This window comes from Gossypium hirsutum, chromosome D13 (assembly GCF_007990345.1).
Source record: "Gossypium hirsutum isolate 1008001.06 chromosome D13, Gossypium_hirsutum_v2.1, whole genome shotgun sequence".
Classification (NCBI taxonomy): Eukaryota; Viridiplantae; Streptophyta; class Magnoliopsida; order Malvales; family Malvaceae; genus Gossypium; species Gossypium hirsutum.
In genome coordinates, this window is record NC_053449.1 from 45837586 (window position 1) to 45862608 (window position 25023).

General features: G+C 35.1%; 1 protein-coding gene across 2 annotated transcripts; it reads left to right on the forward strand.

Annotated features, from left to right (window-relative positions):
* The first annotated feature begins 820 nt into the window (after positions 1-820).
* LOC107919911 (ATP-dependent zinc metalloprotease FTSH 12, chloroplastic) lies at positions 821-22776 on the forward strand. Of its 2 annotated transcripts, XM_016849351.2 has the most exons (19): positions 821-1254; positions 2115-2299; positions 3063-3289; positions 3649-3926; positions 5479-5556; positions 5651-5893; positions 5981-6121; positions 6211-6378; positions 8195-8307; positions 13654-13870; positions 15289-15360; positions 16699-16818; positions 17238-17354; positions 17467-17643; positions 18817-18936; positions 19019-19093; positions 20069-20176; positions 21614-21694; positions 22045-22776. In XM_016849351.2, the coding sequence occupies exons 1-19, from the start codon at positions 880-882 to the stop codon at positions 22120-22122; spliced, it is 2973 nt and encodes a 990-aa protein (XP_016704840.1). In that variant the 5' UTR covers positions 821-879; the 3' UTR covers positions 22123-22776. The 2 variants fall into 2 exon arrangements, with proteins under 2 accessions (XP_016704840.1, XP_016704841.1); XM_016849352.2 differs by lacking the exons at positions 18817-18936; positions 19019-19093 and having other exon boundaries at positions 823-1254.
* Positions 22777-25023: the final 2247 nt, after the last annotated feature.

The window sequence follows — 25023 nt, forward strand, 5'->3', positions numbered from 1 at the left end:
AATTTTATTTCATAACTCATATTTATTAATTGAACTTGTTAGATTTAAGAACTTTATAATTAATTATGTGAAAGAATGTAAAAGAAAAGATGCATAAAAGCAATAATATATGCACATGTTATTGTCTTTTAATTTTGTTGATTTGATTCTCACTTTCTTTCTTTTTTTGAAAATAATTCTCGCTTTCTTTATTTGTTAAAAATTCATTACATGAATTCTATGGTATTTTTACAACGATTATCTCTCTATAACAAGTAAAATCTAGACAAACAAATGAGGCTGTTATACAGAGTGTTGATTGCATATCTATACTCTATAAAAAAACAGTTGCTTCAAATTACATTTTAGTCACTTTTATTTGAAATATTATGTTTTAGTCTCTTATGTTATCGTTGTGTTACGAAGTGGTCACTCTACCGTTAAACTCTGTTACCTCCCTAACAGTAGCCTACATGGTAGTCAAAATGGATTTTAAATGCCAACTTAGATATCTAGCTGAGATGAAAATATGTTTTAATTAAATAAATTTAATTTAGATTGTCACGTAGGAAATCTAAGTTGGTATTTAAAACCCATTTAGATTGCCACATAGAACTGCTGTTAGGGAGGTAACGAAGCTTAATGGTAAACTGACCACTTTGTAACAAAATAATAATGTAAGTGATTAAAATATAAAATTTTAAATATAAATAATTAAAATATAGTATGAGACAAACAAAAGTAATTATTTTTATAGTTAAAAAAAAAACTCCCCTGCATGTCACGTGTCAACGGACTAGACAACGGTCCAATTAAAAAAGAAATAGAGTGCCATTTTACACTCTTCACATTTAGTTTAGATAAACCCCTCAACCTCCCCCCCCATCAGAACAACTCTGGATGGAGGTTTCAATCCCCTGCGCCCAAACCCCTCTTCTCTTTTCTTCCTCTAAAACCCCTCAAACCCTCACTTTCTATCAGCTCCTTACAAGGCGCAGGCTCAATATTAGAGCTTCTTCTTCGTCTGCCAATCCCAGTGGGTCTGGCTCCAATGCCTTCTCTTGGCTCCGCCTCGGCTCGCAGAAGTTCTGGTTCAAATTTGGGGAGTCGGTTAAGAAGGAAACGGGGTTTGATTTGGATGAGGCGAATGTGAGGGTTGGTGAGTTGGTGGGGCGAGTTAACCAAGGGCTCAGGAAGGGCGAGGGTGAATTCAATCGGTTACGGACTGAGTTGCTTCCCGAGTTTGTTAGCTGGAACCGGTGGGATCGTTGGAAGGTTAGTTTCTTTGTTTCTTTTTCCTATTTGGCTATTGCATTTTCTTAGATAAAAATTATAACTAATGAATTACAAATTAAAAATAGTTTAATAAATAACTACTGAAATCCATAATGGTTTAAGCTACTGAATTATCATTATCACAAAGCCTGCAAATGTCGTAAACAAATATTATCCATGGAAAGATATGACTAGTCTCTACAATCCAGTTTCTCTTCTGTCTAGTTTCGAAAGTTTTGGCTATGCCCGGTAATGGTCTATTGCTGTTGTTTGAACTGACACGATGTATGCTAACCAAATAGAGCACCAAAGGCTAACATATTCCTAGAAGGAATGTGCATCATTAGGCTGTTACAAGCTTTTATAAGGAGTCTTTCTGGATTTTTTGCCACCATGCCTTGAAATTTGCCTCAGTCGACTTTTCTTTTTGGAATTCTTTCTTCATTTGCTTTTATATAAAATTGTTCTCCAACTTAGGAATTCTGTAAATAGTAAATTCACTGCCGAACAAATGTAGTTTTTTCCCCCTTTCATGATCGTAAAAGGTCAAATGTAGTTGATAGGCAACAAATCCGATGATTTTCAGTGCATCTTCAGGTCATGGTTTTGAATTAAAAAATTAAAATTTCCTTGAAAATAAACCAACGTAACAATATTGTAGCAATCTTTAATAGTGATTGGGAATAGTGCTAGAGTGCCTTTCTACTTGCCCTTTAATTGTTACCCTATTGCCTGCTCAAGGAATTTGAGTTTCAGGATATAGTTCATGGTGTACCACTTACAGTAGCTTTCTGCTTTTCTATTTTTTTTCCTGGACCATTTCATTGTTTTTAAGCTGATAATTGGTTAACTCTTTTCAGGATTTAAAAAATTGGGAGCTCAAACGGATAGCTGCTTTGATCCTCTATATTTTTGTTGCAATAATTTCTTGTCAAAAGTTGTATGCTGTTGTGCGAGCTCCTCAACAAGATCAAGAAAGAAAACAATTAACAGAGGCTTATATGGAGGCTTTGATTCCTGAGCCATCTCCTAATAATATTAGAAAGTAAATGCATTTCTTTTATTACGTGCAATTACAATTGCAGTTTACTAATTTCTTTATATTCTAATAATATACCAGGCATGACTATCTAGTTGTGCTTTGCTGCATGATTTTTTACTCAACCAACATCTAAGTTCACGTTTTAATGGAAGTTTAATCTCCTTCTATATAATTTTCGTGATATTGAACCTTTTAGATTTTTCTGCTTATTGTTTATTTATTTTCTTGGTTTTGAAGTAAGTTGGTTACTTTCATGTGTGTCTAGGGATTTTCAAAAATATCAATCTTTTATAATATAAAGATTTTGCTCAAAATCTGTCTATGAATCTATTTTCGGACAATGCACAGTATCATTTTGAGTAAAGGTCTAGATACTCATACATAATTGTGGAAGTAAGTGATTTGTTGTGTTAAAAAGAATGTGTTCTTCTTTAATTTACTAAATTCTTGAAGGGAATACAAGTGATGTCTTCTGCACATATACTATTCCCAATCATTTTAGCTATATCTACTGTTTTTGAGTAACAAGTAACCTGCATCTTATGTTTAGTCTATTGTTGGTTATTATGAAGCATTTATTTGGCCTATAAATACTCATGTGTGCCTATAATCTAATTTTCTTTCCCAGTTCTATTGTCTCTGAGCTTTGTTAATTTGAGTTCTTTCTTGTGATACAAACATTGAAAATGGTAAAGCAACACAGAGATTTTGCAGCATGGAGGCCTTTCGATTAATTCTTATATCTCTAGCTTTCATGTAATTACAGGTTTAAGAAGGGTTTATGGAGGAAGACAACTCCCAAAGGCCTCAAATTGAAGAAATTCATTGAAGGACCGAATGGAATGCTTATTCACGATAGTTTTTATGTTGGAGAAAATGCGTGGGACGATGATCCAGAGTCTTCTAAGGAGAATGTGAAACAAATTATTGACAATGATGCACGATTGAATGCAGAAGAAAAGGAGGAGCTGAGAAAAGAGTTAGGCATTTCAGGTCAGTTAATATGTATGCTTGTACATAGCCATCAATTATTAATGCAAGGCTTTTATTTGCTTCTATAGAAGAAAGTTCTCTTGCATTGTGTTTTGAGTCTTCTCTTTTTTTCAATGGAAACTTTTCATTCGAGTATTTTACCTTAGTTCGTCTCCAGTACATGAGTAGTAACTGGCTTCCTGCTTTAGTATTTTCTGCATGTCAGGTATATAACTTGTGGTTAATTTATGACAAGTGTTTTTCTTAAAGTCATGTCGGTTTTTTTGGTATTTGACTTGAATTTTATCTATCTATAATGACTGAATATTTTTCCCTTTGTGTTTATTGACACCCTGTTTTATTCATGCTTGCTCCGGCAGGTGAAGTTCCAGATAGCATGGGAACATGGCGTGACAGGCTTCAAGCTTGGAAAGAGATCCTGAGAAAGGAAAAGTTATCTGAGCAATTAGATTCCATAAATGCCAAGTATGTGGTTGAATTTGACATGAAAGAGGTGGAAAATAGCCTTCTCAAGGATGTAGTTGAAAAGGTAACAGAAACACAGGGAACTAGAGCTCTATGGATATCTAAGAGATGGTGGCTTTATCGTCCTAAACTACCTTACACTTACTTTCTTCAAAAACTTGAGTCCTCTGAGGTAAGCTGGTGTCCCGTCTTGTTTATTCTTGCACTTTTTGGGAAATAACTAGCATGCTTCTTGAATTCCATTGCTTGAATTTTTTTTTATTGTTTCCCATACCCTACTAACTGGAATTTATTTGCGTTTCGTTGGTGAATTTCATATTGTTACCATCAAAATTCATACACACATTAATACCATAGTTGTCTAGATGAGAGTACATGCTGGTACATTCCATTTGTTTTATGTACCTCTCAGTCTCAGTTTATTTCTTTGTACTGGCTTGTTTCAAAGCATTATGTTTCAGTGAGAGCAAATCTTCTGTGGTTTTTTATTTTGTTTTTCATTTTCGAAATCTAATGCTACAGATCTCATAAAATCACTTGAGAATAGCTGCCCTATAACACCAAAAGGCAAAAGCTGCAAACACCAGGAATTATATAGTTAGAGATTTGTGTTGTAGAGCAGTAAAATGACTTCAATTTTCCTCTCAGAAAGGTAAGGAGTTGTTGAGAGATTGGCAAAATGAAAGCCCATGTGGAGGGAAAGAGGACCTACATAAAAACTGATACTGTAGAAACATGGGCAGAATGGGTCAATAATTTCCAGTGGTCATGCATAATAAAACATATACCTTTTGTGTTTACTCAAACCGAGCTTGGCGTTCTGTCTTTAAGATGAGCGCTGTATGGTTTTCTTATTCTAGAAATTAAGAGCTTCCACATTTTTCACTTCCAGTTATATCTTCTAGGTGCTTGGTGATTTGAATGGGTGGGCATTTGCCCACTAAAAAGTTAAAATGTCTTCACCTGTATATTCAGTTTTACTAAGCAAGAAGATTTTATTTGTGGCAAATTTCTCAATTACTTTTGTTTAAGATTATTACTTTTGTTTAAGATTTTTTGTTTTGATTATTGTTTAGAGGACTATGATACTGTGTTGATTTACATTTTGGTATTGTTATAATCAAAGAGAATATCATTTATATTCTCTCTGTTATTAATATTATTCAAACTATTTTGAATTATGTAACTTGAGTTAATTTTCCTGTTTTCATTTCATGCATATAAACAAATGTCTGAAATTCATTTCGTTATATATGCCATAAGACTGAAATGGTATATCGAAATGCATTGTACCAGCATGTACAACTTTTCTGAGAAAATGGAATGCTGCTTATCAATATGGTACTTGCAACCTTTGAATATGTGGTGTCTGTGTACACATATATTTGTATGCAGACATGTGTGCTCATCTGTCATGTACATATGTAAGCATGTGCATTGCCAATGCGCTTGCACTTGCTCGTGCATCTTCATAACCATATTCCCTTTATTTGCTTTTTGGGGTGAGGATTTAGATGGTTATATAGAAATCCTCTAAATTTTAGAAAGTGTGAATCCAACATAAAAGAAAGGGAGGAGGTACATTGTGACACGAAATTCAGGGGATAAAATGCATGGTGCTAACATAATTATTTGTTGTTAAAACAATTATTACTGGATGATTTTTGTGGGATACCAGAATAGCAGTGGAGGAAGTTTTGATAATGCATTCTTTTTAAAAACAGGTTGCTGCTGTCGTGTTCACTGAGGACTTGAAAAGATTGTATGTAACAATGAAAGAAGGTTTTCCATTAGAATATATCGTAAGTATGATGTTTCTTTCTTGTTGCTTCTGAAACAGAGTTATATATACATATCCTTTTCATAAAATTTCTTGTTGCCATACCTCTTTGGCAGGTTGATATTCCCCTTGATCCTCACTTATTTGAGATTATCTCAAGTTCTGGAGTTGAAGTAGACCTCCTTCAGAAGCGACAGATCCATTATTTTATGAAAGTTGTGATTGCACTGGTTCCTGGATTATTAATTTTATGGTTAATTAGGGAGTCTGCAATGCTTCTCCATATCACTTCTAAGCGTTTTCTTTACAAAAAGTATAACCAACTATTTGATATGGCTTATGCGGAAAACTTCATTCTGGTAAAATTTTCAAATTTCCCTTTTGTTTTTCCCTGCTGTCAAATTCTTCACATTCTTAAATTCTGATTTCATTCTGTACTTATTCAGCCAGTTGGAGATGTTGGTGAAACAAAATCCATGTACAAAGAAGTGGTATTGGGTGGTGATGTCTGGGATCTTCTTGATGAGCTGATGATTTACATGGGAAATCCTATGCAATACTATGAAAAAGGCGTTCAGTTTGTTAGGGTAAACTTTTTATACTCGATGGATGTTTTCTCAGTCTTCTACTATTGATTGGATACTAAGGTAAGCATGTCATTGGTATGTCATGATAGGGTGTACTTCTCTCTGGACCTCCTGGGACAGGCAAAACACTTTTTGCTAGAACACTAGCTAAAGAAAGTGGGTTGCCTTTTGTTTTTGCTTCTGGTGCAGAGTTTACAGATAGTGAAAAAAGTGGCGCAGCTAGGATCAATGAGATGTTTTCTATAGCAAGGAGAAATGTAAGCGTCCTCCTTCACCCCCCCCTCTCTTCAATTTTGAAAAAAATTGTTAATTTTCAGTTCCATTTTGGCTCATTTATTTATTGACATTTCGGAGCTCATTTTTTGCTGGTGGAATCTGGTTGCTCTGGTGATTTGGAACTACTTTACACATCGAAAGCATGAAAACTAATTGCTACTAAAGCTTTCTTGGTTTGACTTGATTGAAGTTTCTGTAAACTGTCTTGAAACTTAAATCAGTTGGATTCCAGGTGCAGTCCTAAAATATCTCTTTCGATTTTCACCCCTAATATACTCCGTGAATAGCTTCTCAAATGTTTTAAGAAAGAGTGGCGATGCAAAATCATGATTGGAATAATTAAGAATAAAGTGGTTGTCTGATGTTGTTGTAATTTTGCCCTTCTCTTTTTTCTTTTTAATTAACAATAAGTAAAAAGTTAAAAAATTGATGTTTTTAATTTTTAAAATCAGAAAAAGTTAACATGGAAAATGGAAAAAGATATCTTTTATGCTTCCAAAATAAGTAGAAAGTTAAAAAAATTGATGTTTTTAGTTTCTAAAATCAGAAAAAAAAGTTTGAGTTAATGTGGAAAATAGAAGAAAGATGCCTTTTATTCTTCCAAAAGTTCTAGAAACAAGAGAAAACAGTTAATTCTTTTTGGCACTGTATGACACTCTACCAAATACTCTTCATTCACCACCTTTTCATGAGAACAACCATCGAGAGTGACTTCCAAAGTTTTCAACACATGCGCTGCTCTGCCATCTTTCACAGCTTGCACCATCTGAACTCTGCATTTTCTCAAAATGATTAAATTTTATCATACACTAGTTGCTAATCCCCACATTGTCTCTACTACCTTGTAGGACTACAATTACTCTGCTTGGTTCCAGTATTCGCGCCAACCACCAAAATTTTAAATAACACAATATTTTGTAATCCATGACTGCATCACGATTTAGCATCATAATCTCTTTCTATTCATGATTGCCTTTTATTCATAATTTAGTGTCATAATTACCTTAAGTAGTCTCAGTTACTAAAAGAAAGACAGTTTGGATTGCGGCAAAAACTTGATTAATGTTGATGGATAATGATAAAAAGTTCTTTGCCTTTTATGAGTCCTTGGATAAGAGATAGAAGACTTCATAAAACTTAGTAATTATTTCTTGAGCATTTGGTCTTTTTTTAAAAAAAATTCTTGAGAATTTAGACAGTAAAATCTCCTAAGATTAGTTAGAACTGGTTATTGGCAATTGATTGTGCTTTTTCTTCTTTTAATACCTTTATCACACTCTATATTCATCTCTCTTTTGGCCATAGAAGAACATAATATTATTAATGGAAAGGAGAGGCCTACTGTAATACCAATGAGAACAGCTTTCGTGGTAAGAAGTAGGGACACTGATCAAAACTGAGCATCCTCCCTTAAAGGTTATAATGGTCCTTCTCCTGGATTTATTAGTGCGAATAATGGATGTCAGGAAGTTACCTTTATTTTTTTTCTCTTTAAAATTTCAGCCAATTGTTTCTTGATCTTTTAAGGACCATGAGGACTTTCATTTCCAAAGGTTCTGTTGGCATTCTGATATGGCTTTAGTTGAACACATTGGTTAAATGAAACCAAATGCTACATTGGAATTTATTCTGTCTGTATTCATAATTTTGCTTGCTGAGTACTGACAGCATTGTTATTTTCAAGTAGCAGTTCTAATATGCCGGCATTCTCATTCTAATTCCCTTGTAATAATTATTGATTTCCTTACTCTAGTTGTTTTCTGCTTATCAGAATTACATGCATATCCTTTGTTCCAGGCACCTGCATTTGTGTTTGTTGATGAAATTGATGCTATTGCTGGAAGGCATGCAAGAAAAGATCCACGCAGAAGGGCAACATTTGAAGCACTTATTGCTCAGCTTGATGGGGAGTAAGTGTACTAGTTTTTGTCACTGCATATGCCAGTATTTGCTCTCGTAGCTACTTGTTTGCCTTCGGATTTATTGGAGAATAATTAGAATTCTTAAACAATGTTTAGTAATACTCATTATTGTTTAATTCAAATTTCCATGCTCATCTCATCTAAGTGTCTTGTTTTCATTTTCTTTTTAGATTAATAAACATTCTGTAGGAATATTCTGTAAATATTTTAGGAATATTTTGTAGATATTTTTTTTATTAAAATCCCTTATTTTAAGGGATTATATCTCCTATTTAGTATCTTTCCTAACTTAGAGTTTCCTAAAGTAGTGTCATAGGTTGTATATAAAAACTCTGATTTATGTTCTATTTAGTATAAAATACTCTGATTTCTACATGGTATCAGCTTAGGTTACGATTTTTTTTTCAACCTAGACCATGTCCGAAACTCCTTCTCCTACTTCGGAGATTACTTCAAATCCAGAAAATTTTTCTGGTTCCGATGCTCCATCAGATTCGTCTGGTCTGACTATCACCTGCCATCGATTGAATGGCAACAATTTTCTTGAATGGTCCCAATCAGTTAAGATTTTTCTCTTGGGCAGAGAAAGATTGGACTACGTTACTGGTGAAATCAAGAAGCCTGCTGTGACTGATGCTGGTTTTGCTAAGTGGATGCGTGACAATGGTCAGGTTATGACTTGGCTCCTTAATTCCATGACCCCGAGTATAAGCAAAAACTTTCTTCTTTACACCACAGCCGCTGAAATTTGGAGTGCAGTCCGCGAAACCTACTCTAGCACGGATAACATTGCTGAATTATATCATGTTGAAGATCAAGCAGCCACCCTTAAACAAGGAACCATGCCTGTTACTCTCTACTACAATACCCTTACTGCTCTTTGGCAACAATTAGATTTGTATGCACATTATGATTGGGTAGATCCAAGAGATGCTGCTCTTTATCAGCAAATTGTTACTCAACGAAGACTTTTTCAATTTCTCCAAGGCTTAAATAAGGACCTGGACGAGGTTCGCGGCAGGGTCCTGGCTATTTCTCCTCTTCCCTCCCTTCGAGAGGCTTTCTCTATGGTCAAGAAGGAAGAAAGCCGAAGGTGTGTGATGCTGTCTGATGAACCATATTCCACTTCTGAAAGATCTGCCTTACTGACCCATCAATCATCTCCCTCTTCCAAACGGGGGAGACCTTGGTGTGATCACTGCAAAAAGCCCGGCCACTCTAAGGAGAAGTGTTGGAAGCTTCATGGTAAGCCTCAGGACTGGAAGTCCAAGCACTCTCGAGATAATAAATCAAGCCTTGTCGTTGCCACCTCTGTCACTAGTTTCACTAAAGAACAGATTGCTGAACTTCAAAAACTATTTGGAAAGTTTCAAGGGTCTTGTGAAGGTAATTTGGTCATAAAAGATCCAAAAGGTAACCTTTCTTCTACTGCATTTTTCTCCTCCCAGTTGACTCCTAATTGGATCCTCGATTCTGGTGCTACGGATCATATGACTGGTAACAAGGCATTGTTTCACAATTTTTTCCATACCTTTGGTAAAGCTGTCAAACCGGCTGATGGTACCTTGTGCAAAATAGAGGGACATGGCACTGTTATTCTCAATGAACAGATTGCACTTAAAAATGTTCTCTTTGTACCAAATCTGGCGTGCAATCTCATCTCTGTTAGTAAATTGTCCACAGACTTGCACTGCTCTGTAATTTTTAATGATCGTGATTGTACTTTGCAGGCACTGAACTCGAAGAAGATGATTAGTAAGGCCAGCTTGCATAATGGTCTCTACATCCTCCCTACCTCTCCTAAAATCGAGATCTCCAAGTCATTTACCGCTTTAGGAAAAGTTGATACTGTTATGTTATGGCACTTTCGTTTAGGCCATCCTAGTTTCCAATACCTTGCAAAATTGTTTCCTGCTCTATTCATTAATAAAAGGCCTAATTCTTTTTCTTGCAAAGTTTGCTCTCTTGCCAAACATACTAAATCATCTTATTTTCCTTCTACATACAAGCCTTCTTACCCTTTTTCTTTGATCCATAGTGATATTTGGGGCCCTTCTCGGGTGAAGAATGCTGATAATTGTAAGTGGTTTATCACTTTTATTGATGATCACAGTAGGATAACTTGGACTTATTTGCTGAAAGATAAATCTGAAACTGCTAGTGTTTTTGTGCAATTTTATAACATGGTTCTCACTCAATTTGAGTCTAAAATCCAGCTCTTTAAATCTGATAATGGCAGTGAATTTTTTGCTAGGTCTTTAGGTGATTTTTTTAAGGAAAAGGGCATAGTTCAGATTAGTTCTTGTGTTGGAACCCCACAGCAAAACGGCGTTGCCGAAAGGAAAAATAGGCACCTTCTTGAAGTTACTCGTTCTCTTCTATTTACCACTAATGTTCCTAAATATTTGTGGGGGGAAGCCTTATTAACTGCCACATATTTAATCAACCGGATGCCTAGTAAGGTTTTAAAATTTCAAACGCCTCAATCTATATTTTTGCAGCACTTTCCTCATTTTAAGCCTATCTCCTCCATTCTGCCACTTAAAATTTTTGGCTGCACTGTTTTTATCCAAAATATTGCTCCTAATAAGTCCAAGTTAGATCCTAAGTCTTTAAAATGTGTATTGGTTGGGTATTCTTCACTTAAGAAGGGTTATAAATGCTATCATCCTCATTCTAAACGATTTTTCACCACTATGGATATAACATTTTATGAGCAGGATTCCTATTTCACTCAGGCTGAAATTCAGGGGGAAACATGGAGTGATTTTCAGCCACAACAGGTATCTCCTTCTAATCTTCATTCTCAACCTTCAGAATTGCCATCTTGTTCGCCATTACCTGCAGATCTGTCACCTGTGAATGCTCCCATTGATTCTCCTGTAGTACCTATGACTAATTCACCTACACCCACTTTAAACACTCTTCCTGAAAATACACCTACTCCAATTGACAGTCTTCAAAAAACACCATCACCCAAACAGCTTCGTGTCTACACAAGAAAAAGAAGACATATCCCTGAGACTGTTTTGCAATCTGATTCTTGCCGAGAATTGGATTTGGGTCCAGCTGCTGAAATGGAAGAAGAAATCAGTAAGTCCACTACTCTAGATGACTTTCCTATTGCTATTAGAAAAGGGGTTAGACAGTGCACCAAGCATCCTATTGAAAATTTACTGGTTATAATTCATTGATGCCGTCTTTTCAAGCATTTACAGCAACTTTGGATAAAGAACAGGTTCCCACAAGCATAGCTGAAGCTCTAAAGGATCCAAAATGGAGAAGGGCTGTTGAAGAGGAAATTTGTGCACTAGAGAAAAATGCTACTTGGACCATTACAGACCTTCCTCAAGGAAAAAAGGCTGTCGGCTGTAAATGGATCTTTGCTGTAAAGTATAACTCCAATGGCAGTATCCAACGATACAAAGCTAGACTAGTGGCCAGAGGTTTCACGCAAACATATGGGATAGACTTCACAGAAACTTTTGCACCTGTGGCAAAGCTTAACACTATTCGAGTACTCCTAAGTTTGGCTGTGAATTGCGATTGGAAATTACACCAACTTGATGTAAAAAACGCATTTCTTAATGGCAAGCTTGAGGAAGAAGTCTATATGCAATTGCCACCTGGCTCAAAGTCTATTGAAGGTAGCAACAAGGTTTGCAAGCTCAACAAGTCTCTATACGGGTTAAAACAATCACCCAGAGCTTGGTTCGAGAGGTTCACTAAAGTCATTCTTCAAAATGGCTACAAGCAGTCCCTTGCCGATCATACGCTTTTCATCAAGCTAACTTCTACAAATAAGAAAGCTATCCTAATTGTGTATGTGGATGACATCATTCTTACTGGAGATGATGAGGAAGAGATTAGCAATTTGAAGAAGTTGTTAAACAGGGAATTCGAAACCAAGGACTTGGGAAAGCTAAGGTATTTCCTAGGAATGGAGGTGGCAAGATCAAAAGAAGGACTTGTGATCAACCAGAGAAAGTATGTACTTGATTTACTCAAAAAAACTGGTTTTCTTGGCTGTAAGCCGGCTGATACACCAATGGAGGCAAACTTGAGATTCAATAAAGAAGATGAGTCCTTAGTAGACAGAGAGAAATTTCAAAGGTTAGTTGGGAAACTAATCTACTTATCCTTGACAAGGCCAGATATAGCTTTTCCCGTAAATGTGATAAGTCAACACATGACTAATCCTACTGAAGAGCATATGGCAGCAGCAAATAGAATTCTCAAGTACTTGAAGAAAACTTCAGGACACGGCTTAATGTTTAAGAAGACACAAGACAGAATTGTTAAGATTTTACAGACTCTAGTTGGGCTGGAGATCTCACTGAAAGAAGATCCACTAGTGGGTACTGCACTTTTGTTTGGGGTAACCTTACAACTTGGAGAAGTAAGAAACAATTTGTTGTTTCAAGAAGTAGTGCTGAAGCTGAATTTAGAGCACTAGCTTTGGGGATATGCGAAGGAATTTGGCTACTTAAATTACTAAAAGAACTTGGCACAAATCAGGAGGATCACTTTGAAGTTTTGTGTGATAATCAATCTGCCATTCAGATTGCCAAGAACCCAGTTCAACATGACTGAACAAAGCATGTTGAAATTGATAGGCATTTTATTGCTGATCAAGTCAACAAAAAGACAGCCACTCTTTCTTACATTCCTTCAGAAGGACAGATTGTAGACATTCTTACCAAGGCTTTGCCTAAACCTGTGTTCAATAAATTCCTATTCAAGCTGGGATTATACAATGTATATTCTCCAGCTTGAGGGGGAGTGTAGGAATATTCTGTAAATATTTTAGGAATATTTTGTAGATATTTTTTTTATTAAAATCCCTTATTTTAAGGGATCATATCTCCTATTTAGTATCTTTCCTAACTTAGAGTTTCCTAAAGTAGTGTCATAGGTTGTATATAAAAACTCTGATTTATATTCTATTTAGTATAAAATACTCTGATTTCTACACATTCTAATCATTTTAACAGAGATTGATTTGTTATGAGTTCTGGGCCTTCAGGGTGGTGGGACTGAGTTAGTAGAGTTTGTTCAGCTGATGTGCATTTTTGGACTTCTAGTTAATATTTTTCACTTTTCCTCACTTTTTTTTTTTTTACTTATTGAACAATGATAAGTACTCTCTTTTGGTGCTGTACTAGAGCATCTGGTCAAAGGTTAAATCAGTTTGAATCCTAAAATGGTCATATTTTTAATTCTTGAAAGGAGCTCTGTATTTTGTTGTTTTGTAGACTCTGCAGACTAAGCTACTTTTTTCAGGCCTTTTCATGCTTGCAAATTAGTTTTCTTATTGAACTTTACATCATATAGGAAGGAAAAAACTGGTGTTGATCGGTTTTCACTCAGACAAGCAGTGATATTCATCTGCGCCACCAATAGGCCAGATGAATTGGACCTTGAATTTGTTCGCCCTGGACGCATTGATCGCCGTCTATACATTGGTTTGCCAGATGCAAAGCAACGAGTGCAAATATTTGGTGTGCATGGTGCAGGAAAGCTGCTAGCTGAAGATGTGAACTTTGAACAGGTAAGTTAATGTAATTTGAGCATGTGTCTAAGTATAGTGGTTGGTCTGTTCTTAACTTCTTATTCATGTGTTTTCCTAAATTTGCTCAAGTTCATCCAACCCTTTTTTCATGTATCATGCACCTATAGATTAAAGGGATAACATATCTGCTGTTGACGAATAAATAGCATTTTCTTACCATCATCATCATCATCATCATCATCATCATCATTGCATGTAACACTTGTTTGATGCTTTTATAAAGTCTGATTATGTGTTAAAGCACCCAACGTACAAGGTTAAAACTAACTGGCATTAAGCAAAGAGGCCCAATTCTATACAAGGACAAGGCATTGTCCAAAGCTAATTGACGTTAAATACATACCACTTAGTCCACTAGTAAGCTCTATTATCCATCAATTATGCATTTGATGTCATTTTCTTAACCTTGTACATCACCAATGATTCCTTGTTCTGCCTTCCTGAAGCATATCAGTCTTCATAACTAGTCACAACTCTTGGCATGCTCAAGAATGAGTTCAAAAGCTGCTGAGATTGGTCAAATATACCTAGAATCTTCATGTTGTATCTTTTTTGGTCTGATTACAATATTTTCTGATCTGCTTTTATTTTTTTGTGATATTTGGTGAGAAGGCAATGGAAGCTGAAGTTTATTTTAAGGGGATAAACAATTCTAGTAGTTAGCAAATTTACAAAATCACTCTTTCTTTTTCTTTACTGAGCTTGCCAATAACTCAAGCATTATCACCATTTTTCTTTCAGTTGGAAAGGTTCTGCTGGATTTTATATTGTCTTCTGCATCTACTGCACTGAGAAAAATCATTGAAGAATGTGTATTATGTAAACATTTTTTAACTCCTATGAGTTAGGCAGCTGTTTTTACCAATATATATAGGTGAAGTTATTTGGGTGGTTGTGTTGCTTCACTCTAGTGAAAGGGACAACCAAACAAGTATGTCTTTGTGTAATTGTTTTTGAGAAATAAAGGTTGATGTGTAATTTGATTGAACAAGATTTTTCGCCTGCTGTTTTCTCATATTATTGTAATTATTAAGACCCTATTGGTATATGACTGCACAGTTGCACAATCCACACTCTGTTTAGAAGGATTAAATAGACAAATAATTTGAAGTAATGCAATTTTTAAATAAATGTAAAAATGAGGAGAAAAAATATGTTAGCTTTTAGAATGAAAATGGTATTTCAGGAAAATGGAAAAAAGAGAGAGAGAGAGAAGGAATATGAATTTTTAGTGTAGATCAGAGTTCTTCGTTAGAAAAATGGAGTGCCACCTTTTTGGTGCAGTAATGTGCACAATATGGCTTATCAGTTTTCAATTAGACATACTAAGTGTTTGAGTTTGAATGCTATCTAATTTGGTTTTGGGCTAACTGTTGTCTTATCTCATCCCACTACAGCTTGTATTTCGCACAGTTGGTTTTTCCGGGGCAGATATCCGAAATCTTGTCAATGAAGCAGCAATAATGTCGGTAAGTACTCATTTTGTCATTAATCCAAAAATAATTGCTTTGACATATGATTCTAATGAAGTATATGTTTTTAGTCTACTCTCAGTTATGTATCTAGCCCTCATGACAGCTTTCTTTCGGATATAGCTGTTTCATGTTTGCAGTTGCTTAATTGTTAGGGATGTCATACTGATTGTTGCCTGGAAATATGTAGATGCTTTGTCTCCTAAGTTGATCATATTCGTTAGTCTGTAGGAATAGAGCTGTGATTTGGTAAAAGAGAGCAGGTTGTCAATGTTGTTTAAATCAGTCAATTGTAAATTGGGACACTGGAGGAGTTGAGTTTGGTAATCCCAGTTTTCAGGTTAGCCCCTCTATGAAGCTGTGAAATACATGGCTCAATTTACATTTCCATGTCAAATCTGGTTAAATGTCTAACATGGCTGGATACATGTATATACTACCAAAGATGCCAAAGCTGTTAAATAACAAGATTATTTTGTTTTCCAGCATGAGACAAGACACAGTGTGGCCATGCTATATGCTGGTGAAGCAAGAAATAATTATTGCCACCATATTAGTGAAAAGAGAGAGCGATTGTGATGACTGTTTAGTCATACCTTGGCTTTGCCTCGTGCATCAATCTTCATAGCTAAGGTTCATGGTAGAACTGAACACAGCATAGTTGATGCAATAAAGGAGTGAAAGGCGATACAATGATGTTCAAAAGCAGCTTGTGACAGCTGCTATGAAAGAAAAGATGAGTTTAACTAGTGAGGCACAAGTTTTTAAAAGTTTTGGTACAAGTGAGCTTTCTTAGTCAAAAGATTTCACGCCTTCTGGGCTGGAGGTTTTAGATGAAAAAAGTAATTGGGTTTAGATAAATTTGAAGATCAACCCAATGGAGAATTTATGCATGATAACAAAATTACTTTTAAGCATTTGTTAATAGTGACATACCCTCAATTATGTATATTGTTTTCTGTTTTCTCTTTTTGTCAAACTGTGAAATTTTAAATAATATAGACGTGTATATAACCATAATATTGTACCATGTTCATGCCCTAATTGATGTAGCTATGTCCATGCCTCTTTCTTTTGTTTTTGTTGTTGTGTGTGTGTGAGGCTACCAGGAATTTAGCCCTGGTCACGGGAACTAAATCCAACATTCTATGTACAAACCACATGGTAGCACACGCCTGTTTCCTGTTTTTGTGTTTGTGTCCATGCTTCTTAGTGCTGGAGCTTGTTTGAAAACCTTTGGACTACTGTGGTGACCTCTAGTGCAATCTGAGCGAAAGTTATTTTTTGTTGTTTCCTTCGGCCTTGGGTTTCTGTTACATTTATATCGTATTGCAGGTGAGAAAAGGGCATTCTAAGATCTCCCAGCAAGATATTATTGATGTGTTAGATAAACAGTTGCTTGAAGGTATGGGTGTACTCCTTACAGAGGAAGAGCAACAAAAATGTGAAGCAAGTGTAAGTGCTGAAATCTACTATTCTTAAATAGTGCTATCGGACAAACTTTGCAACCTTTTGTTGTAATATGCCAGACTTTAAGAAGTTCGATTTTCATATTTTCTGTTCCAAGGGTGCATTTTTATATCTAGAGATATGATTACTGGTTATAAAATTTCAGTGAAAGATCACCTAGAATCCTGAAATTGGCTAGCACTAAAAGCATGTAACAAAAAATTGAAAAAGGATTTTCAAGTTTTACGAAAATCTCCTAGTGTAATCATTTGGTGGAGTAGTAGAAGCTGGTGGAATAACTACTATTGCCCTTTAAATTACTTCCTGTTGATTATTGGAAATTTGACAATGAAAGGAAGCTGATCATTTTGTATTATAGAATGTTTTAGCTTATTTTTCTGGTTTTTTTGGTTGACATAATATAGGTATCTTTTGAAAAGAAGAGACTTCTGGCTGTTCATGAAGCTGGGCACATAGTTTTAGCTCACTTGTTTCCTCGATTTGATTGGCATGCATTTTCTCAGCTCCTGCCTGGTGGCAAGGTACAAATGTTTTATCCTCAATTGGTTTCTATTTGATGGTTTGTTATGTACTTTTTATTTTTATTTTCCTTTCTTTGTTATTTTATCTTCTTCTTCTTCCCAACATGAATAGGAAACGGCAATATCTGTATTCTACCCCCGTGAAGACATGGTTGACCAAGGTTATACAACATTTGGTTACATGAAAATGCAAATGGTGGTAGCCCATGGTGGACGTTGTGCTGAACGTGTTGTGTTTGGTGATGACATAACTGATGGTGGAAGGGATGATTTGGAAAAGATAACAAAGGTGTTTGCCTTATAGCATTTGTTTTTTGATAGAATAGTTCAAATGCATTGCTCATTTTGAGGAAAATTTACAAATATTACTCTTGTCACGTTAGCATGTTCTCGCCACTAACCCCCACCCCCCCTTCTCTCTCCTTTTTTTTTTTTTTGATTTGGTGAATTTTGGAGTCAAAGCTTTCTTCTGAAATCTGTTGAATATGAGTTCAGGATAATTTGTCTTTTGCCAGTATCTTCTGCCTCAGTGATAGTGTACTTTGTGTGGAACCTTAAGGAAGCTTGAGGCAGGTGTCTGCACTGATTTGGTTTAGTTAGAAGGAATCAGAAAAAAAGGTAGCTTTGAGAAGAGATGAAGAAATGTTTTATTGAAGTTCAATGGAATTTCAAAATCCTTAATTTATTTATCTGGCTCCCTGTCTTTTCTCTTGCACTGGTTCAAACTAATCTGAGTTGAGAAGCTAGTTGAGGTACCTGCTGCCATAGGAGTTAAAATTGATGATATCTGACGTCTAAGTTAGTGGGCTAGGTTTACCTTTGTTCCACTCTGCATTACTGAGAAAGTGTTATGGAAATGGAGCAAACAAAGATTTCATGATCTAGTTCTTTTCTGAATTTGTTTTCTCAAACTTAAGCACTGATTTTATTCATAGTTTATCTTGATAGTCATTTTAGAAGCTTTTCCAGCTGCATAAGCATAGCATGTCTTGAGTCACAACTTGGTGCACTACACACAAATGCCCTAAGGACTAGATCAAATTGACTCATGAACATGGATGCTTACTTCTGTAAGAACATATAACGATTGGTTTTTTTGTGTTTGTATTGTTTTTTTGACTCTTGTTCAACCTTTTAGTCTCGAACTTTTGCTCTTACCCAGGGTTAGCCTCATGGCATTTTACATTGGCACAACTCACCTTTCAGGCATTAAGAGGGAAATTTTGTTTTAGTTTTCTTCTCCAAGAAATCATGTCTGAAGTATGAGCTAAGCTTTAATAAGAGTTTTTTATTTATAATTTTAGATGTGCCTTATTTTACGTCATAATTTTCCTTAAGGATGTAAGTATCTAAACTAATTGCACTTCGGGGTGTCTTAAATTTACAATGATCTATGTCTTTGTTTTTTATTTGAAAAGTACCCTTCAAATCTTGTTTTTTCTCACTGAATGTGTCTCTTCAGATTGCAAGGGAAATGGTAATCAGTCCACAAAATGCAAGGTTAGGGCTTACTCAACTAACCAAAAGAGTGGGGCTGTTAGATCGACCAGATAGCCCAGATGGTGAATTAATAAAATATAGGGTATAACTCTCAAGTTGTAAATTTTAATAGAAACATCCTATTTCTTTTTAACTAATTATTTTTCCCTACTCTGTTGTGCTAGTGGGATGATCCTTATGTAATTCCTGCCAATATGACACTTGAAGTATCTGAGCTGTTTAGTCGAGAGTTGACAAGGGTAATTTTAGCTTGCTCTGTCTTTTTATAACTGTTGTTTGATATTGTGATAATGTACCATTAGTCTATTAGTAGTAGGTGCTACTACCTGCACAGTAGTAACAAATATCTGTTTCTTTATAATCTGATTCCCATCGGTGAAGAACAAAATATGGTGAAATATCTTTTAATCTCCCCCCCCCAACTGTCAAATCTTTAGTTAGTTGACAGGCTTGATAAGTGGTAACATCGTCTATCTTACTCTTAGATTTTACTTCTTTGCAGCCAAAATGATTACTCTTCTGCATGATGAATTGGTATTGTCAAATGCATGCACAGAACATATGATCTTGTGACAGCTACCTCAAAATGAGTACTGCATTTGTTCTTGCAATTGCCCACTTAACTATATGCATTCATGTAATTACATGTAAGAACTGGCATGAAGTAGCTTTGAAGCAGTGAGCAAGCTATTTGGCTTGAATTAAGCCATAGCTATTCATACATATTTTAATCTAAACACACGCACATCTGTTTGTATATAAGAAAGATGAAGAAAGAATGTCTACCCCTGCTGCAATGAGGTCTGATTGCAAATTATAGTCACTGCTGTTATATTCACGTAGGATGAATATGAAATTCTGGTGGAGCTTAATCATTTGATTATTTGATGAACTGTTTGATATTTATCTGAAGTAGGATGGAGTTTTGGCTTAAAAAATTCCTACTCTTAACATGTAAAGTGCTACCATACTAGGGACAATGTTTAGTTTTATCAACAAATTGGTTTCACTTCAAAATAGATATTCGACACCACCTATAAATCTCAATAAAAAGATGTGCATGCCTTTAAGGTATCTGTGAGTGTACGATTTTTGTTTGTTAAACAGGCATTGAAATGCGTTATTTTTTCCTTTTAAGTATAAATATGAAGGATGTGTTTAGTTTTCTGACTTTTTAACTTCAATTGAAATTATGATGCTTGTTGTTCATGCAGTACATTGAAGAGACTGAAGAGCTTGCAATAAATGCTTTGAAAGACAACAGGCACATACTGGATATGATTGCAAAGGAACTGTTGGAAAAGTCAAGAATCACAGGATTGGTATGCTAAAATACACCTATTCCATATATTGGTTGATTTAAAGTTGGACAATTTTGCTGTGTTGTCCGTGATTATTCTTTAATGTTCTTGGGTTTAACTCTTAGGATAAATCATATTCAGTTGAGGCCTTTAATCAACTCACTTTTTTGTCCTTGATCCTCTATACTTTTCTTTTGGTCTCTTTTATTGCCTTTTTAAGTTTTGTGGAAACTGCTGATTCACTGATGTAGTTCAGTAGCTACATCTTCATGTTGCATGTATGCTTTTCTATCATATGATCATGGAAAATCCCATGGTTGCCCATTCTCAAAGTGTATCGTTGACATCCTATCCCAGAAATTACTTGCATGTAAACAACGTACAACATTTGAAGCAGAAAGCAAAGAAGTAAGATTATAAGATAAGAACATAAGGCGATTATAAGATAGGAACATAAGGCGTGTGAGTATATTGCTATATATATATGTTCATGTTATGGAACTAATAGCATGATCTGGTAGTAAAGCACCTCATGAGACAGAGGCTTATCGTACTGCATTTTTTCCTGTAGACCTCTTGAGATAAGTACTTGAATTTCCATTACGACCACCTCCTATACTTTGGCAACTATTGTCTGTGTATTTTCTTATAACCTTTCTGCTGAGATCAGTTTTACATTCTTAGTTATCAAAGTAATTGGCTTATACATTGGTTAGATATCTGACCCTTTAGGGTCTTGATGCTTTTCGCAAGCATAATTTCATCCTTGATAAACATTAAAAATTTTCAGTTTTGAAAGTAAATTGGCCTTTCCTCAAAACTTATTAGGTTCCTGTTGAGAATGAGGACCAAACTTTTGCTGATGATTTGGTGAGAATGTGGCATTTAAATTTAAGTGGCCAGCTACTCCTGATAAAAAAGGAAGACCAAATGGGAGCTAACCACATTTTTTACTGCAAATTTGACATGTTGATGTATCTTTGGGTTTAGCAGTTACTTTTCATATCGTATACATGATCTTTGCTTTATCTTCTGCTGTTTTCTTTCAAATAATGGAGATTAGGCAAGAAAAACTTTCCTTTCTTCAAAATGAATTAGCTTTTCCAAATTAGAGTATGTGAAATTACACGTAGAAAGAGATCTCAAAATGGTTGTGGAAACGTACATCAAAAAAATGCTGTTCAGAATGTCAAGATTATGCAATTTATTCCAAATGGTATTGGCCAGCCCTTACTAAAGGGTAATTCTATCCAAACACACTCTGCACTAGTCTAGTGGGCCATGATTGCTGAATTATGACATTCACATAATTAAGGTTTGGAGATTACATCCATCCAAGTGGAATTTATAGTTTCGGTATCCATTATTGGCTATTGTATCACCTACGGAACTCTTATAACATGGCTTGGGGTTTTTGTTATGACCCTCCTAAGCATATTGAGTTGTTTCTTCTTGTAGGAAGTTGAGGAGAAAATTAAGGGACTCTATCCAGTGATGTTTGAGGATTTTGTCAAGCCATTCCAGATCAACTTGGATGAGGTATTTTAATTTGCATTTTATCAACTATTATAATTCATTACAGATCTGAAAAGGTATGGACAAATAAAATTTTAGTGATCCGAGTGTTGGAAAAAAATTGTGATACGAGTGTTTTTAGCATGTCTAATGCTGGTTTTATATGGACATTATTCCTTAAAACATCAGCTTATGTGGTGAATTGAACTGTCCAGCCCTTTCTGGATTTATCATTTAGGGATATAGTTGCCTTGGCTAAGTTGTTTATGCATTTTTTTTTCATTTCGTCCTAACTGACTGTTGTACCTTTGTCTAACAACTCACTTGTTTTAGTCAAACTTGACTTCACTTAATACACTTGTTAAAATACACAGGAGGGACCTTTGCCTCATAATGATCGCTTACGATATCAACCTCTGGACATATATCCTGCTCCCCTTCACAGATGCTGATGCTTCCTAAATTTAATGACAAATCGTGGCATTCAAGACTTATGGTTGTTGGATGTCAAGAGGCTAGATATCAGCCCCACCTTCCAAATTTCAGTATTTGTCTCCTAACTGAGGAATTTTGATGGTTGCTTGAGGTATTACATACAAAAAACGCCTCTGCTCCGTGTGAAAGCCTTGCTTATTATGATGTTCATGATCATGATTCAATACTATTACTGAAGTCCATTGAAGCTTTCATAATTTCATAGATGAGTTGCAGTTTGACTTTTCAACAAATTAGAATCTGAATTGCTAAAATTGAGTTGAAAGTCCCAATATCCATCGGCTAGATGCCAATTCCAAGCAGTTCGTTTCAACAAAGGAAGGTGGAAATCCAGGAATTCAGCTGTGTTGTGTGCAATAAGCAAAGCATAATAATTGTTTTCCTGAACTGTAATAGTAATTTCCTCTCCTGAAAAGTTTTGGTCTATTTCCATGCCGATAAACTTGTGATTCTCATTCTTTAGATCTTTAGAGCAATTTACGTGCTGAAAATGAAAATATGAGAAGTTGTATGTTGTTCCTAGCCTTTTTTGATCCCCTATTTCATAATGTTGTGAACATATGATAAAGGCTAATGCTTTATTTTTATATCGACGAATTTATTTCAAATGATATTACATGTTTAAATATTTTAATTTATTAAATTCATGTAAGGTAAAATAATGAACATAATTAAACTATATAAATTATTTTGATAATTCAGTATTATCATGGTAATATATTTCAGATCATAATTAAAGAATTTGTATAATATTATAAAATAAATGTATTGTAAATTTTTCCAATGCTTTTTCCTTTATTTAATAAATTGAACTATGTTAGTTCAAAAAATTATTTATGTTTGTGCTTTTATATATTATTCCTCATTTACATGCGTTGCATGTGGTGTGCATTAATTTTGATATTATGCAATTTTGATTACATTTTAGTTGCTTAGTTGATTTACAGTTGTTTGATAAGTTTTTAATATTGGCTTCGTGCATCATCATTTTTTTTTGGTAAAGGGCATAGTGCATCATTTAGTCATTGAAGTGTATATATATATATATACTACTTTGGTCTTTAAAAGTTTTTTTTTATCCAAATAAGGACTTAACGTTTCTGTTGATCACCGGTTAAATTTTTGGACATTAAAAATACTGGTTGGGATATCTTACGAATTATAAATCATCGTATATTTGAGGATGATACCGTTGTGACCTTATCATTTAAAAATTCTAAAAATTTATAAGCATTATAAAAAATAATGAAAAATATTAAAAATTGTAAAAAATTACAAAAAAAAAAACTGTGCATAAGGTGAGGAGGGTCATTTGCTCTTAAACTAGACATGAGTAAAATCTATGATCGTATTGAGTGGCACTTTGTTATAGATTTACTGGTTAAAATGGGTTTTGTAGGTTGATGGATCAATTTGGTAACGTGATATGTTTCTTCGATTGGGTATTTAGTTGTGCTTAATGGGTCTGCTAGAGGAAGAATTACCCCATCTAGAGCGCCATAACAAGGAGGTTAAACCTCTTTTTGTTTTTGATTTGTAGTGTGAGCTTACTGCTATGTTGTGACTTGCACATTAGGAGGGGGCTTTACAAAAGGCAAGAGTTGGTCGAGGTGGTCTTTTAGATAACGCACCTTTTTTTTTTGTCGTTGACAATAACATCTTTGGTGAGGCTTTGGTTGAAGGAACCAATGTGATTAAGGGAATCATCAATGAATATGAACAATGTTTTGGACAAATTGTGAATTTTGAGAAATTGCTTATTTGTTTGTGCTAATATGACTACGCCTGATAGGCACTTGGTAGCTTGAGCTTTTGGGGTTCATAATTTGGCTTATCTGGAAAAGTACTTGGTGGCCTTCCTATTATGATAAGTTGGAATAAGAAATCAAGTTATTAGGCTTTAAAAGATAGGATTCGGAGTAAGATCAATAGATTGAGTATACGACACTTTCTTAGGGAGGTAATGAGGTGTTTATAAAGTTTGATTTGCAGGCTATTCCCACTTACATTATGGATTGTTTTCTGTTACCGAATTTATTATGCAAAGAATTGGAATCCATTTTAATTTGATATTGATGGCAAAAATCTCATGGTAAGAGAGGGGATTCACTGGTGTTCGTGGGCCGCACTATGTGATCTTAAAGAGGTAGGCAATTTGGGTTTCAAGATTTAGCAAAATTTAACATAGCTCTCTTGGCTAAGCAAGGATGTCGTCTCTTCTGTAATTCTAGTTCTTTTATTTCTCATGTTTTAAAGGCAAGTATTTTACGAATAAAGAATTTTTACGAGCTGAGTTAGGAAATCAACTTTTATTCATTTGGCGTGGTATTTGGTTGACTAGGGGCTTTTAGAGAACATGATCCAATAGGAGGTAGGTTCTGGGAATTGTATTATTGTCTAGAATGATTGTTGGCTTCTATGCAAGTTCCTTGTAAGGTGTGTGTAAGTAAAGTGAATAATATATAATGGATTGCTGATCTTATTAACTCTAATAGAAATTTTTGGAATGAGAACCTAGTCCTGTCGGTATTTCATGTGGAGGAGGCAAATATGATTCTTAATGTTCCCATTTCGCTACATGGCTAAGAGGACCATCTAGTTTGGTTTGTGAAGAGTATTGGTGTCTACACGGTCTGTAGCGGGTATAGATTGTTGCTGCAGGGGTTCACTTTGACTGAGGATGATGCTTATGTAGATATTGGTTCGAACATTGAGAACCTTTATCGGCAACTATGGTTTTCAACGGCCTCAGTGATAGTAAAACAAAATCGGACATGCGAGTGAACTACACCACACTAAGATAGCTCGTATGAGTATAAACTACACCACACCAACACATCGTAGTGCAAAGCCTGTAG